Source organism: Lichenostomus cassidix, chromosome 2 (genome assembly GCF_008360975.1).
Source record: "Lichenostomus cassidix isolate B80296 chromosome 2, HeHo_3.0, whole genome shotgun sequence".
NCBI lineage: Eukaryota > Metazoa > Chordata > Aves > Passeriformes > Meliphagidae > Lichenostomus > Lichenostomus cassidix.
Window position 1 is genome coordinate 134,210,650 of NC_139482.1, and position 17,459 is coordinate 134,228,108.

The 17,459-nt window shown below is 34.8% G+C and overlaps 1 protein-coding gene across 1 annotated transcript in view; it reads left to right on the plus strand.

The window, feature by feature from the left end:
* EMC2 (ER membrane protein complex subunit 2) overlaps positions 1 to 17,228 on the plus strand; it is a 36,799-nt gene extending 19,571 nt beyond the window's left edge. Inside the window, exons 6-11 of the mRNA XM_085053414.1 lie at positions 6,071 to 6,156; positions 6,319 to 6,378; positions 8,813 to 8,894; positions 10,003 to 10,113; positions 11,012 to 11,116; positions 16,819 to 17,228. Coding sequence (XP_084909540.1) covers positions 6,071 to 6,156; positions 6,319 to 6,378; positions 8,813 to 8,894; positions 10,003 to 10,113; positions 11,012 to 11,116; positions 16,819 to 16,905 — 531 coding nt within the window. The 3' untranslated portion in view covers positions 16,906 to 17,228. The remainder of the gene's footprint in view (positions 1 to 6,070; positions 6,157 to 6,318; positions 6,379 to 8,812; positions 8,895 to 10,002; positions 10,114 to 11,011; positions 11,117 to 16,818) is intronic.
* The last annotated feature ends 231 nt before the right edge of the window (positions 17,229 to 17,459 follow it).

Here is a 17,459-nt window from a genome sequence, read left to right on the forward strand (position 1 = left end):
TGCCATTCTGTGCCTTAAAACTCTGCTGTTGTCCTGAGTGTCATTTCTGTGTTTTTTCCTATATTTGGGTGAGAAATGACAGGGCAGAGCAGCAGTCAGTATTAAAAACGCAAGAGCATTATGGACTTAAAAATAACAAAATGATGCCACGGATGCGTCTCTTCTGTATTCCTTTCTGATAATTCCAATACCACAGTATTTTCAGTTTGGGGTTTTGAGGCAAGGATTTTGGCTTTCTTAAATGGCTTCTGAACATTGAACTGATATTTTACAGAAATGTTTGTTGCAAGTCCAGTAGCTCCCTCTTAACTGGACAAATTCAGACAGCTTTTTTGTGTACGTTAAATTGGTATTCTTTGGCCCTATGTGCAACCGTTTATGTAGATTAAATTTCATTGTTTTATCATGCTGATAGAAGTATTCATTATGATTCAGGATTTTGAATGCTATTCTTTGCTGTTATCTTTTGTTCTTTATACTTAAATAACTCCTTGTCAACATTTAACTTTACATCACTATTCGTTCCCATGTTAGATCACTTATTAAGATTGCTGAGCAGTAGTTTTTAGTACACCAGCATTGCGGTGGTTCTGGGATTCTCAGTGCAAGAACTCTTTCCTCCTCTATTTTATATCTTCTGACTTATTTATTTATTCATGTGAAGCCCTTCCCCTCTTAGACTGTGGTAGCTTAGTTTCCTTCAGAGCTTGGAGCTTCAGGGTGAGGCATCTTGTTGAAATTATTTTTTAAGTCAAAGATGACTTTTACGTGGGTCTTAGTTCATCCACACTTAGTGACTCCTTGAGGAACTCCTGTAGATTAGGGAAGCCTTACTTTCCTCGGTGTAAATTGTTCTTACTTTTTGTTGGTGTATAACATATTTCATGCTTGCCAATTCTAGGCTTTAGCTTTTCAGCCTTTACAGTTTCTACCAGTTTGCTCTGTGCTGGTGTTAGACTTTGCAGATTGTTTATTGGATTCCCCCAGAATTCTATAAAAAGTTATATTTTGCTTTGACGTTGTCCCTAAATGAGCAGCTTCAACCCAGTAGCTCTGTGCCTGCATAAATTTGCAAGATTTAACTATCTTTCATGACTTAACTTTGAAAAAGCCTGAATTCTGATAAGAATACATGCATTATTGTGGTTGTATTTGATTATGTGCTATTTTTGACATCTGTGTAATTTTTTACCTGTACCTTTTTTGTAGTTGTTTATACTTCTGCTTTGATTCTCATATTGCAATTTGAAGGAAAAGGTTTCAGTGTATGAAACTCTTAGAGCAAATGCACATTTTCTGAAGTGTTGAAAAGAGAAAAATTTCCTTTTTAGATGAAGAGTATAATTTGTTTAATGCTGTAGTAGTTATACAGATAAATTGTTCCTTTCCTAGAGGTGTTGGTCACTGAAAATTCTCCTACTAATACTTTCTCTACAGCCATGAAATTTAGAACAATCTTAGACTTTCTGTTGGTATGTTTTATTAGTGAATTGCAGAAGTTGATAGATGTTCAAGTCCTCACTTCATTTTAGGTCTACTCAATGCTAATTAAAAAGAATCATGACAAATGGAGAATTAGTTCTTATGCCAGATTGGGGATTATTAGTCTTTAGAAGAAATATCGTAGAAAGGTTCACTTTTTAATAAATTGTACATGCTGAAGTACCTTGGTCCATATGATACCGATTACAGTATTTCTTTAAGATGCATATATCTTTCAGTTAAGAATTCTGGATTTACAGAATTAGCCAATAACCATTCTAGTGTTTTGCTTTAAACTCTGGAAAATTGATGGGGGAAATCCATAGCATAGTATTTGCGTGGTCAAACACTGCAGATCTTGTTACAGCACTCAAGGTTTTGCCTTTTCTTTTTACTTATGGTGGAAGGGGAAAGAAGATTGAGTTCACTTTTGTGTGAGGCTTGTTCTAGAAAGTCTTACTGTTGTAATGTGAAGAATTGAAACGTACCCCTTGAATGCTATTTCTTAAATCTTGATCAGTGTAAATGTTGTGACTATTTTGGGAGGTTTCTTAGAAAAAACTTCTCAGAGGTTTCTCAGGAAAACCTCTCTTAGACTTCAAAATTATCGCAAATCCCTGCAGTTAAAAATGAATTTCTCAAGAATATTTTTCGTGGGTTTGAAATTAATAATTGAACAGATTTGTATTCTGCATTTTGCAATTCTTCTAGTATCTTGCAATAGGTTCCCTAAAAGTGAGTTTGTGTTTTGATATGTGAGGTTTTTGGTAAAAAGGGCTTATTATGTTAAAATAAAACACAAAATTGCCTGGTTTTCTTTTATCAGCTAATTGTAAGGCAAGTAATAAATTGGAAATATGATAACAATGCCAAGGTAAAGCTTCTGTAGAATTGGTGTGAGTCTGGCCTTACTTAACAAATAACTTTTCCTATGCTGGAGTGGTTATTAGTGTTGGCAGTGGTTCTGCGCAGTAAGGCATTTTATTTAATTTGTATGGAAATAAAGAAAAATTGATGCTATGAGTGTAAATTGTTGTTAGTTATGCTGCTGTCCTCAGGATGCTCAGGAAGCTGTGTGAGCCCCAGCTCACAGGGCAGCACTTAAGCTGACTCACACAGCTCAGGGGCAGTATAAATGAGAACAAGAATTAGAAGTTTACAGCACACAAACTGGCTGATGTTTTGGTTGTAATGCAGGCCTTTTTGTATATATTCTTCTTAAAGCACTGACTACTGGCATTATTGAATTTTATTTTTATTTTAAAAAAATCTAATAGACTTCGTGATTCAAAGAAAAACCAGGAAGTCAGATAGGAGAGTTGTCTGTGAATACCAGTAAAAACAATAGTAGTTTGTTATCATGTCTATTTTTTTCCACCTGTCATATCACTCCTGTGAATCACAGATCTGAATACTTCTGATCTACTGAACACCTCTGTGCATACCTCTTGGCTTTATGATTTTATTCATGTGATGGAAAAACATTAGAAATTGCCTAAATAAACCTCTTCATCCTCACTGAATTCTTTCCAGTGGTTTTAAAAAGTCTTTCAGCAATTCTGTTCTGCTAGCCAACATTTTGTTCATCGTCAGGATGTCAGCACTGTTTTGAGTTGCTGAGCTTCTCTTTTGTAAACTCAGAATTCGCTGTAAATAAACATATCTCTCAGCATTTTTGAGGGTGAAGAGAGTGCAAATTTCAAGCCCAGATGCTGCTTTACTTTTGGCGATGAGGAAGGTGGATAAAAAAGGGAAGGTTTAAATACTATTTTTCCTGTGTAAAAATGTATTTTTGAAGAAATTTAATGGGAATTGGTATAGCAGGGAGATTCTGTGAAATGTATATGCAATTCATTTAATCCCTAAGTGCTACCACCAGAATATGTTAATTATTTCTAATGCTTTTGTCCTTGTTATTTGATTGCGTTACATTACATGCTTGCTGTAGGTAAACATCAGCTTATATTTGTGACTAGAAATAGTTGTAGCTTTTCATAAATTATTGTCTTGAGGCTCCTGTGATTTATGTTACTTGGGAGTGCTGTGGTTAAGAAATAAAGCAGCCATGGAGAAAAATCTGTTTCCAGACTCTTTTGGAGAACTGACTTGGATGCAATTGAAGGAGTTGCATTAAAAATAAAGAGGAGAGTGACTTACGTAGACTGTTCCTGTTTTCCATTGCAAATTAAGTTGTCATATGCATTGATTGATTTTACGTATTTAATAGATTATTTCAGTTCTCAGGGGTGTACTTTTGATCAGGCTCTTAATTTCTCTGAATTTGGAAAATAACTGAGTTGTTAATCCAAGAGCTACGTTTAAAAAGCTACATTTATAATGTCGATAGTCTGTTACCTGCAAAAACCGTTCTGTCTTGGTCGGCTGTAATTGCTTGATGCATTCCTCTGGCTGTGCACGCTGTTATCCCCACTTTCCCTTTTCTCATGTTTCAGGCTCAGTGGGCAGGTCACTGGGCTGTGTATAATGTCAGCTTTGGGTAGTGGGTTAACACTGCCCTGGTGTTCCCACCATAGCAAGGGGGTGACCTGCTTTACAAACGCTTTGAGAGCTCCATAAAATGTGACAGACAACAATGGTTTTGCTTGGGGTTTTTTTGTTTCTTATTTTGTGGTTTTGTTTATAATAGCAGCATGATAAGCATGTGGGATTGTTCTTTTTGAATTTAAAGAAAATAAGTTTAATTTTGCTGCTATCTTTATTTTTAAAAAAGCAAAAATAAAATGGAGTGTGTTACTGTTATAGTGATAAATGTGTCAGCAGTTAAAATGTCCAGTTATGGCTTTTAGCCAAGTCTCTCCCAGTAAAAGTAGAATGATGTATGTAACTTCACAGGTTGCAGTTTGACAAAGACGCAGTGGAAACCACACTGCCTGGGTTCTAATTTGAGTGTTCGATGAGTGTTCTCTCTGCCTGTGTCTTACGTTTAATCAGAAGAGTGAAATACTTTTTTCCTCACTTCAGTTGTTTTCACTGAACTCTCATTGAATACCTGTTCGTGAGGGAGATGAAGAGGGTGAACTAAAAGATAAAAAAATATTTTGGGGAGTAGTTATGTTTAAAATGCTGTAAATGTAAACGAACTCATGCAGGGTATATGTGACTGTGAAATTGGGGTACATAATGAAGAAATTTATCTGAAAGCTATCTGAAATTCAAAGATTAGAAATGTTTAAGATTTTGTTCAAGAGTTGTCTGTCCCTGTGCTGTCGAGGCTTCTGAAAGGTGATCCTCAACTGTATAAACTCTTTTTAAGATATGAAATAGGATGAGAGCTATGAAGGGAATAAGGAGTAGGACTTAATGACCAGAAAAGTGTGCTTTATATTTTTTGTCATTAATATTATCTCATGGAGAAATGGCATACAAGAGAGTGTGCGTACATGCCGATACAAACCAGACCATCTGTTTGTCCCATGTCTGGCCACAGTGGTTGTGATCACCCAAGAGCACAGGGATTAGAGGCAAGGAAAGAGGATGATGGCATTCCTTCTTTGAGTTATGTTATGCTGAAGTTGTATTTTCCTTTCATTTTATCAGATTTCTGATCTGATGACTTTCAGGCTGGCTGAGGTGGGCTGTTTGCTCCCAGCTGGGAAGATTCCTTTGTTTTGAATCGCACCTCAAGTGTATGGTGATGTTCAGTTGGTTTGAGCATGGTGCTGATAACATCAAGGTTCGATCTCCATATGGACAGTTTTTGTAAGAGTTGGACTCGATGAGATCCTTGTGGGTCCCTTCCAGCTCAGAATAATCTGTAAGATTCACAACACCTACAGGCCTGAAAGCTGTAACCAGCATCATTCAGAAGGTGAAATATTGGATTGAAGTACAGAATAATCAACTGTTAAAATTCTGTATATCTTTTTTCCCTCTGGTCTCTAACAGCTTCTGTGGACGTCAAAATTTAAATACATTATAATTCTTATAGCTAATTTTTATATTGTTTTAAGTTGAAATACATTTTCTACCCACATATCAAAGTAGTACTCAGTTTTTGCCATTGAACGGGCTATTTTGTATTCCCTTTACATTGCAGAGCCTACTTTGTGCTCCAAGAGTGATGAGAGACTTGTTTAGGAAATTGGTGTATATTTAGCATTAGTTAAAGATGGCATTCAGCACTCCAACAAGGATATTTTTACATGTCTGAAAGCCATACTTACACAGAGACAACCAAAATGCATCTGTGGGATTCTCTAGGACTTAGTCACCATTTCTCCCATACAGTCATGATCTTGTGAATGACAAGGTGGGGGTCGTTGGAATGGCTGAAGATTAGCATCCCCTGCTGTTTTGTAATTATCAGAATCTGGACAGTCATTTATTTGAATGAAATAATGCATACAGTTTGTGCTTCCAAAGAAAAGCATACATAATGTGATTGTAAGAAGAGGTTTTCAATCTCTCAGTGGGATGCCATAGGGTATGTTTATAAACTTCAACCTAGCAGTGTCCCTGCAGTGGAATTCCACTGGTATTGAGATAATAATTTGCACAGTCAAATTGCTTTCCTTACAAAAACCCAGGGAATTATGAGGCCTAATCCTTTATTAATGTCAACCCATAGGCAGCAAGAAAGCGTAAGATTGCCATTCGAAAAGCCCAGGGGAAAAATCTCGAGGCCATCCGAGAGCTGAATGAGTATCTGGAACAGTGAGTGTCTTACAAGAATACGGATTGTGTTTTGCTATTCTGATAAATCTTTTTAATTAAAATGGAATTTGCATTTAATTTACGCTTTTGCTTCAGTGCTAGTCATTTACAGAATCCCTTGCACATTCTTTCTTTTTTTCCTCTCCTGTCATCTCTGTACAGATTTGTTGGTGACCAAGAAGCTTGGCATGAACTTGCAGAACTTTACATCAATGAACATGAGTAAGTTGTTTGCTAAGTCCACATAAAAAATGTTAATTTGAAACCCACTCTGTGTAAATCAAAAACCTCAGTGACTTTTTTTAAGGAGTAATGTTACAAAGTATGCTGTCTCATTTCCAATATAACAGGCCTCAACTGTAAATAATTACCAAGGTTATGTGGCTACCAAATGCTTTAAGAAGGCATTTGATTTTAAAACGGAAAGAAACTCTATGTTTCAGTATTTTTTTTTAAATCTGATGTTTAAAAGAAGTTGTTTGAGTGCGGCAGGGAACAGCACTTATTTCCCTTCATTTTTCATTCAAGTTACGTATTTTACATGTTAAAGATGTTAAATTCTTTATTTCTGAAATGAATTGATCACAGCAACCGATATTCCAATTTTCTTTTAGTCTACCTCTCCCTGAACGTATAGTAACCTTTTAAAAAAGCCCCACAAAGCAAAACATGGATCCAGAGTTGGAGGCATCTGGTCGCCTGGGTACAAAACCCAAAGCGATCAAGAATGCTGAATGTTGTAGTAACTTGCTTATTGGATATTTAATGTTTTTGTTAGCTTTTTTTATTGCTGTAGTGACAGGAGGAAATCCCAGTGTGAGAGGATTAGCTCAAAGCCTTAGTGCAAGTTTTCTAATATCACAGCATTAATTCAAACCTCCACCCAAAGGCGTATCTTTTTTTCCCCTCTTTCTTTAGTTCTTCAGCCCAGTCTGAATTATATCACATTGTTTCCTTCTTTCCTTTTCAGAGGGTAGTAAAAGAATCAAATTGTCAAGGAAGAAATAGTCATTCTCACTGTGATGAAAAAATTGTTCCTCAGTAACCTCTCTTTGCACCCCATTCTCAAAGAAAATAGTTATTAAACTCTTCTAAATGATGACTTCAGCAATAATAATGTAGAATTTTGATACCCAGATTTCCATTTGGTTGGGGAAATCTACCAGCCACTTTTCCAAAAAAATAGCTACTAAAAAAATTAAAAATTGGCTAGAAAGATATTTAAGCTTGTCAAATCTGTCAGTACGAAAGTGAATGATAGAGTGGTGCAAACACACGTGTTCCATTATTGGGTTGGGGGCTTTTTGCTATAATTTTTATTACGAAATTGTGCAATAAAACCCAAGAAAGAAATTGCTTTTGCTTGGTCTGTAATTCCAGCGAAAAGCAATATGTAGAGCCTCAGTTCATGGAAAGAATTCGGTGTGCTCACTGTACTTCTATGAGCATCATTATTGTTATTTTGATAAAAGGGAAAAAATTGGGCTCTTGACTAAAAGCAGCTAAAAATTAAGTTAAAAAAAAGACAGTTCATCATCTTATTTGTCTTATCGGCATCACAAGTCAAAGGGCTTGTGAAATCACCATGCTCTTTCTGTTGTTCATAAACACACACAGATGTACAAAGTTTACACAGTCCTCAGTTCCACCCTGTTCTGCAATGATGACTCTGGCTCCTGCTTTTGGAGAATGAGGTGGCTGCCCTTTTATCTCCAAATTAATAATTGATACAGATACATGACTATCATAACATGCATGTAGAGAAAATATATTTATTTTAGGATACAAGATTTTACAGATTATGTGGTTTAATATGGTCTCATAATTGCTTAATTGCTTTTACTGAGATATTAAATATCTACCCACACTGTCACTATAAACCTTGTGTCTCTGAATTTTGGAATCTTATCATGTAAACTGTGCAATAGTACTATCATGTATCTCTAGACAATGCAAACTGTGCAGGAAATAGTGTAATTTGAAAGATTACAAAGATAATATTCTTCTCAATAAACCTGCATTTTGAGCTTGACTTCTTAATTGTTTCTGAAAGCTTTCACTAAAAAAACTGAAGGACTAGCCTTTTCTTTCAAATGATAAGTTTTTTCTCATTTGAACAGGTCTCATGCATTTTCATACATGTAGTTGAACTGTTCAAACTTTAGAACTGTTCTTAGTATGGTTTTTTTATCTCAGTTCTGTGGTTGACTCTTGGCAGGTAAAGTTAATTGACAGTGTAAATGCTGTGGTCTGTAGCTGGGTTTATGAATCCTTGGGTAGCTGAATTTTCTTGGGAACAAAAATGAATTATTTTGTAGTCTCAGTTCAGTGTCTTACAGTACCTAATGCCAGGTTCTTCTCATCACTTTTGCTGATTAGAAATTGCACTTTATTAATAAGAGATTAGTATATTAAATGCTTTTCATGAGCAGTACCATATATGCCTAGACCATTAGATTTTGTGTATTTTTTCCTTCTCTATAATGTAAAATTAGTAACTTGGTTCTAAACATAATTTTAAAATTAAACATTTTAGTTAATTGTGAATTGTGATTTTATGGGGAGAAAGGAAGGCTTTTATTGTCGTGTAAAAAAACTGAAGCAAAGAGCTATATACTCTTGTTTCATTTTGTCACTGTTTTTTTGTATTCCGCAGCTATGCAAAGGCAGCCTTCTGCTTAGAGGAGCTTATGATGACTAATCCACACAACCACTTATATTGTCAGCAATATGCTGAAGTAGGTATTTCAGAAAAATCAATTATGTTTGATTACATTTTCTGTTTTTATGTTACAGAAGTGGTGAAAATGGTTTCTTTAAGTTTTCCCTAGGAGATTTAAAAGAGTACACAGAGAATGTTAACATCTCATAGACCTGAACATGTTCTGAAAACTCTGTTTTCTTACTCAGTGTGACTAAGCTAAATAAAAGAGTTAGGGCAGGAATTATTGAAGATAAAAACTAATTTTAAGTGAACTGTTCTTGTTGAAGTGTTTATGCACTTTCCAAATTAAGTGCATGAGAAGTTAAACTTTTCTACAACAATGCTGCCTAAGAGGTTATGATATATTGCCTGTTACTGTGGAATCAGATCTTGGAATCCACACATCAATTCTGCCTGAAGGAGCACTGGCAGAAGAGAAAAAAAACTGGAGGTAAACTTAGAAGTTTTAGCTCAAGGTTTTAGCCATTTGAATTCTTCCTTTTTTTTTTTTTTTTTTTTACAGATTATATTTTTTTCCCTAAATTGTACTGTTCACTCCATAGAATGGGTTTAATTTGTTTAGTTAAGGTAGATAAAATTGGGTTGACATCAAAACTTGAAAGCCTAAGTAGCTTTCTCACAGAAAGACTTTGAAGATATCTTCTAGTATTTATCCCTCTTTTTGTTGATCTAATATCTGGAAAAATGAATAGAAAAACAGCGGAGTAGTCCTCCATCTAAACTTTGTATGCTATTTTGTAGTTAAATACATAATGAAAGGCATTGTGTTGTTTTGTGTACTGGTTTCATGCATGCTGGGGGAACATCATGTCAGTATGGATTTCTACTAGTTAAAACTTAGATTTAAAGTTTGTGCTACTTTTTATATGAGACTATCCCAAGGTGAAAAGTGATCACTTTTTAATCTTGTAGCAATATATTAATTAAATTAATGCTGGGTTTTTTTCTCCTATAGTTAAATATTTTAAAATTTATATATTGCAAGGCCTTTGATAGGACTCGCCTGATAGGAAATATCATGTGAAACAAACTTGGAGTGAATTTTTGTAATATCACTGCTTCAGAGTGAATGCCTGAGGTATGAATGACATGCAAGTTTCAGGAGCTTATCATTTTTGCAGGTTAAATACACTCAGGGGGGGCTTGAAAACCTTGAGCTATCAAGAAAATATTTTGCACAAGCACTGAAGCTTAACAACAGAAATATGAGAGCTCTATTTGGACTTTACATGGTAAGCATGATTATATATTTTCCATATTATTATTTTGAATATGTTTATGCAGATGTATTATCCATTGCCATTTGCTGTTTTGTTTTCTTCCTCCTGCTGTTTTGACTTAATAGCTCAGATTATTAACACTGCTTTAAAATACGGAGTATTTTATATATATTTGGAGTAAGGATAATTTTGTGCCAGTAAGTACTCCTTACTTGAAGTGCTCTTAACATTTAAGTCTTGCCTCTATTTTCAAAAGAATTATAATTATAGGCACATGAAGGTAACTTCTTCAAAAAGGATTTAAAGACATGCTCGTCTCTAGAGGGTGATGAACTGCTCAAGCATACCAGCGCTGTAGCAGTGATTCCTTGCATAGTGGATTTATTGATATAAGTGAAAAACTCTCTTTGGCTCTTAAGTAATATTTTTTATTCTTTCAGGTGAAGGTGGGCATAGTTTATGTAGAGTCTTACCTGCTTTTAAAATGTGGTTTTGGATGCTACAGGGAAATTGTCACGTTTTTAATGGCAGTTTGGACATACAAGTGATGTGCTTTATATTGTCTTCGGTAACAAATCGAAGGTGGAAAATTAATTCGTAATTCACACTTTAGGAAAAAGTGAATTGAATTAGCTGATCATGTCCAGGTTTGGTTCTTAACTCAATAGACAACTGAACTGAAGTCTACTGTAGCTTTAAATAGAACAAACAATAGGTCAAAAAGTCTAGCTAATTCTTATCTGGATGCTGTTTGCCAGTAACTTTGAAAATTTTTTTTGTCTTTTTCCACTATCATTGTGCATGGGGCTTGGACTGTAAGGATGCTGAATGTTCTCAGCTTATTTCATGCACATAAATTTTATAGTTACACTGTTGTTTGGTTTTTTTTTTTATTTTATTGTATTCCTAGTCTGCCAGCCATATTGCTTCCAATCCAAAAGCAAGTGCAAAAATGAAAAAAGATAATATGAAATATGCCAGCTGGGCAGCAAACCAAATAAACAGAGCATACCAGGTTAGTACTTCATTGCTTTATGATACTCTTAACATGCTCTATAGTTATTTTCTGCACATTGATCAGCTGCCGTTCAAGAGGTTAAATATGACATGTAAATCAGCATAATCTGTTTTGATTTTTTGTGTTCTGCTTCTGTTTGATTTTCTGGAAGCCTTAATTAAGGTTGATGTTTTACATTTATTAAATAGTATTATTTATTCAATGGCTTTAAACAGATTTTTTTCCTACTAACATTAACTGAATGTGTAATTATGTAATTATGTTACATTAGTGTAATGTTGATCTGCAAGACTTGGTTCTACAGCTATTTTGGTACAACTTGGTATGTCTTCATTCTGTGACTGAAGTTGGTTTTGTGTAGTTTTGTAGAAAATGCTCATTGAGTTGTGAAAACATAGACTTTGTAGGCCACAATCAAAGCTTGCTGAAGTCATTAGGAGTCTTTTCAACTTTTTGAAAAATTATGTGTAAATTTTTATATTTCTTATTGTATTATAAGCCTCTATTTCTTTCTATAACTATGAATGAAAACTTTTTAGCTCATAGGCTCTGCTGTCTGTGCATCCCAAATACAGTATATTTATTTGACTCCCTTGCAGCTGTTCTTAATGATCTGCCAATAAAAATTCATATATAAGTAATACTGAATATCAACATCATACTGTCCAATTCTCCCCACAACTTTTTTTTGGAGCAAAAGTATTGATAATAAAGGCAAAGACTTTGTATACATGTAACACTTCTTCCTCTCTGCAATATTTCAGAATCTGAACCCAATATTTAATTTTTTGCTTGTTGCTACTATTTCACAGTTAATACTACCAAATGGCCTTTTTACAAGCACTGTCTATTATGGAATTAAATTAGATTTTCCTTTTACAGCCAATGCATTTTTCTTAATACATACTGCATGTCAATTCTTTGCCAAGAGTGCAGCTTCTTGTGGCTGACCTGTTTTTGATATATTCCAACTTAGAGGTATTTTCCATTTCTCCTAATTGGCCCTGTAGCTTCTGACTGTACAGTGAAGAGTGTTGTATCCCTGGGGACATAATGAAGCATTTTATACTTATATGGCTAAAGTTTATTTCTCTTCTGCTCTTTAAATCTCTCTGCTTTTCATTAATAAACCACTTACCTTCTCATGATGGTAAGGTGTGGATGAATTAACTACTTTGTCTGATGTCTCATAAATAACCAGGGCTTCTTTTGACTTGAAATATGTCTGATGTTCCTGTAAACACTGATGGAAAACTCAAGTATTGCAGGATTAAAACCAAGAAAAAAAAATCAGAAAAAAAACCCCAACACAAACAAACCCAACCAAAACAACCAAACACTCACAAAAGAACCTCAAAGAATGGAATACACTATGGATTCATCACTGATAGAACAAAACAGGTTTTAAGAGGTGTGAATTTTTAGTGAAAACTAGTATTTAATGTTTTATATCTTAGTAAAATGAACTGCTAATATTAGAGCGGATTTGCACATGTTTTAAGTAAATGCTATGACTGCAGTTCAAAGTACCAGTAGAGACTTGGTAGCACTTCTGGGAACAGCCACTTTCAGGATGCATCAGGGTGGAAATTTTAAACTAGTGTTGGTTGTGGAATGGCTTGGAAGACCTGGAAGTAGGCATCTCCTGGTTCTAAATATAATGGATGTTTAATTATGAAAGTTTCTAGTTAAATGATTTACGTCCTGATAAGCATACCTGTTTTGTTTTTTTTTTCTTTTCCTTTTTTTTTCTCTCCACATGGCTTTCTATTAACATCATAATGTCTCTAATAAAACAAGAATTTTATTGAGAGTGGTGTGGTACTGGGGGCATTTTTGGGTGTGGGGGGTTTTTGGGGAGGTTGTTTTGTTGGCTTTATTCCTTTTAGTTTGAGGGGTTTTTTATTACTGTTTCTCTGGCATTCTTTCGGATCGTATATTAAGCATTTTTGGTTGATTCTTATCAGAACAGGCCATGTTAACATGACATATACACATACATATATATAAAAACACCTGTCATAACTTTATGCCTTCATCCTTTTGTGATACATTGCATACTTTACCTGCTCTTGTTAGCTGTTAGGGATATAAAGGGAAGAACATTGTGTGTGATAAGAATCTTAAGGGAAATTCAGCTCTTGAGAAAATGAAAGTGCTCAAGCTGAAGCCAGGATCTGGCAAGTAAATGGGGTGAACACCCCCTTTCTCTTCCTAGAAGAACCACAAGAAGCTCTAGTGAGTCCAGCTGGGCAGGATGGCCCCAGCCCAACCCTCCTGACCTTGTTAAATGGCTGCAGAAGTGTTTGGCTACTCCAGTCTCTCTGTCAGAAGAACATCCAGCAGCTACAGCCGGTGGTGTTGGGTGATGCAGTTCACCCTGTGAGTCAGTGTTGATTTGTTGCTCCCTTGGTGAGGTGAGCAGTTGGAAATTGACATCATTTGGACCTGAAGATGAAACCTTGGTCACTTGTGCCAGGGAAAGCCCTTACAGTGTTCCTGCCTGAGTGGAGGGTATGTCTAGACAGGTTTTAAGATGGATAGTTATATGATCTCTATAAATCCTCCCCACTTTCCGTGCATTATCTACCTGTAAAGTGCAATAAGAGCCTTAAAAGCTTGTTGGGTTTGACATTGACTTGTTTTATTGGTTGGACCTTCTCATGCTGCTGAATGAAATTTTTCTGGTGGTCTTGCCCAAGAGAGCAAGATGCATTTGGAATCCTTATTTGGATGTCTAGGCAAATAATATGAATTTGTGACTTGAAATTCCAAGTTAGTAATGCAGAAAGTTACTTTTGAGCAATGGTTTTGCTGTGAGATCTTTCCCTGTTTCCAGTTTGGATTTGAACTTGAATTACCAGCAGTTTGCTCAATAATTTTGGAAAACTGCCTTTATTTTTTTCAAATTACTGGCTATAGTTGCTTTTTTAATGACTTAATTATTTTTATTTCTTTATATGCAATTTACTTGAAATATTTTTACTGGTCCCCTTCTTTCAATTTGTTCTGTCATTCAGGCAGTGTGCCTTGGCACTTTATTTTTGCTTTTCCTGTGCATTCCTCTATGAAATCAGAGAAACTTCTCAGTTTATTATTATTTAAAGAAAGCAGTGTTTGAGTGGAGAAAGAAAACCTTATTTCACCCGTGTTGGTTAGACTGTGCAGCACTGTCTTTACGGGAAAATATGGTGATAAAGAATAGTTAAAAAAAATTCTGAAAAGCACAGATATTTGACACTCCACTAGTTAATACTTTTATTTTGATGTTAAATATGTAATCATCCATGCTGATTAGTACTTCTTATCTGTGTCTAATCTAGGAGAAATGTAAACTTCTTCAGGAAGACAGAAAGGTTTTGTAGCTAGGGCTGCTGTATGGAGCTGGAATTCCTGACTGCTAACACATCCTCTGAACAAAAAAAAAAAGGTCATTATTCTCCAGGCTTCTTAAATTTAATTGACTGGGTGGAAAAAAACCTAAATAAAATTTTATTTTAATCTTTTATTTCAGAAGTTAGTGAAGTTCTCATTATTCAAAGAATTAGTTTTAAGTTTATTATTATCATAAGCTTAGTTTTGCCTTATGACTAGGAAACTGGATCATTTCATCTGTGCAGACCCCGAGAAGAACTTCTGTCTGTTCTAACTGAGGACATGAGTCACAGTTACTTCAACACTAAAACAAAATAAGGCTACCTGGTGCTCTTCAATTAGGTAATTGGTTTAGCATGTCCTCTGGTAGAAGCATTTCAGCAGAGGCAGGCAAGTTTGATGAATGTTCACAAAAATCTTTAATGTGATCCTACTCATAGTAATTTTCCAGATACATGCTTCTTGGGTACATTGCTAAACTCTTCTGTGTTAGCAATCTACATGTTATTTATGGCTGGAGAGAGGTGATTTTGTTACTAACCATTTGGGAAACAGAAAATTAAATCGTGATTTAAGAAATGGATTCCAGCTCAATCAGTCAAATTGCTGTGTAATGGCTGAATAGACAAAATAATTGTTCGTCAGGGCAAATTTGAAGTGATTACATTTCCAAGTGTACTTCTGGTTGTTATGACGCAGAGTTTGGTTTTATTTGTTCAGCTTAAACTACATGTCAGTATCATGAAGGCAACTGCTCTTGAAATTAGCAAGTAGCATTTTTTTAAACTAATGTCATATGTCAATTTTGTTTCCAGTGTCCATGACGAGAATAAGTAAAATTTTTCTTATTTTGAGGCTTTTCTCTGCATGCCTTCTGTGTGTCTTGCCAAGTGTAATTTTTGACCACGGTATATTTAGGCTTCTGTGCTTTTTATTGAAATCTCTGAATGGTTTGAGTTTGAAACAATTTTTCACTTGAAGCTTTTGACTTGTTTTTTTTAACTTGCTTTGTTTTGTAAAAGGATTTAGAATTCCCAAGTGTCTGTTTAATGTAAACAAAGAGAGGATATTTTATTCAATCAGATATAGGCAAAAGTTGCTGCTTTCACCTTGGACTGTGTTAAAAAATCTTGGATTTTCCTCTGAAGTTGACTATTGCCATGTCACTATGGAAACTGCACAACCTGAAGAATGGGTTTATACATACTACTAGAATCAAACCTTGGTGCATCAGTTAATCACCTGGAAATATAAAATGTGAAAATATGGTGTTTTCGGTACACCTCTAAGCTGTAAAGTGTTGTCACAGTAACAAAATTTTGCCTAACAATTTAATTTGAAATATCTTGTCATTTACTGTGCCAAAACTACTTTTTTAAAAACTCAGTGCTGATTGGGAATCACAATGCTAGATTGTAGCCTGGGGGTCAAAAGCAGGTTAACAGGTCCTGCAGCTTGTTGCTGGTGTGATATTACCTGAGTTTGATGACTTAATCTTTCTTAACAGGTCATGAAGAGTTTGCTAAATTAAGTTAATTACAAGGGAGAAGGGACACATTATAAATCAAGGACTAACTATGTGGGACACCAGTGGTATTTGAAGTAAAAAACTTCAAATTGAAAATTTATTGAGTGTTTAGATGTTAACATTTGAGAATAGGCTGTTTTACTGGAAGCAAGTTTCAGTTACTGTTTCTGTAATTTCTTTACCACCCCTCCCAAACTGAAATGAAAAACTTTTCAGTGCAGGTGTATTAAAAATGGTTAGGAGTTTCATTTCACTGAAGACCAACCTGGTCAACAAATCCCCTGTGTTAGATATGGCTGATGAGTGATGGGAATTGTCAGCATCATTTAAAAAACCTTTTTGAGTTCAACATGGGGTGGTCATTATTTCCTATCCTTATGCCCCTTCCTTTCTAAAACCATTACTAGTATGTATTGAGCTGTATCTTTCTTATCAAGGCAGACAATTTCAAATGTTCTCTGAAATGGCTGTTTTAATAGTAGTCTATAATCAAGTACAATGTCATCACTCATGGTTACTTTGAACCATAAAATATAATTATGTGATGTCTTGATTATTTTATTGTAAATTTTGGTAAGTAGAACTTTGTCTTGCTTTAACAAAAAGTGATTTTTCTACACTTTATAGAAGAGGGGTGATATAGTTGGTATTCTGGTAAAAATTCTGAGTTTTAGTTTTCTGCTTTAAAGTTTGTAGTAAATAGTTAATTATTGCTGTTTAAAACTGTTATTTTCACAGGATTTAGACACAGAATTTCTGATAAATGGCAAAAACCAATCTTTTCTTTCCTGTTTAGTTTGCAGGTCGCAGTAAGAAAGAAACTAAATATTCTTTGAAGGCAGTGGAAGACATGTTGGAGACCCTGCAAATCACTCAGTCGTAGTTTGGCACAGAGATCTAATATGAAATTTTCCAATACCACACTCAACCTATAATGACCTGTGGGTTATGTTACTCTAGTGCTGTTAAAAGTTAATTTTGTATTGATTAACATGCTATATAAAATAACATTTTATGAAAAGTAAAATGCCTATTTATTGCTGCTATAAGAAATGAAATGAATACCCACTGAAATTAGTAACTTATCCACATAAATAACATAAAGAAATGACGCGCTGCACATCAGCCTTCTCAGAATTTTGTATGTACAGTACCTGCTTCTAAGCCATAATTTGTAGAAATAAACTTGTTAAATGATTAAAAAAATATACAGTGACTTATTGAACTTGCAAATGGAAATCACAAATTTATATATGTAGATTAATAAAGTATGTTAAACATTTTTCTTATTTGCATATTTAAGAGTAAAAGCATGCTACAGAGGTACACTTTCTGGGAAATACATCAAGGAGTGATTATGAGTACACTTTATTAGAGAAGAAGGTTCATTAAGGGTTTTGTTAATGAGTTGACATCTGGTACTGTAGAAATGGAGAA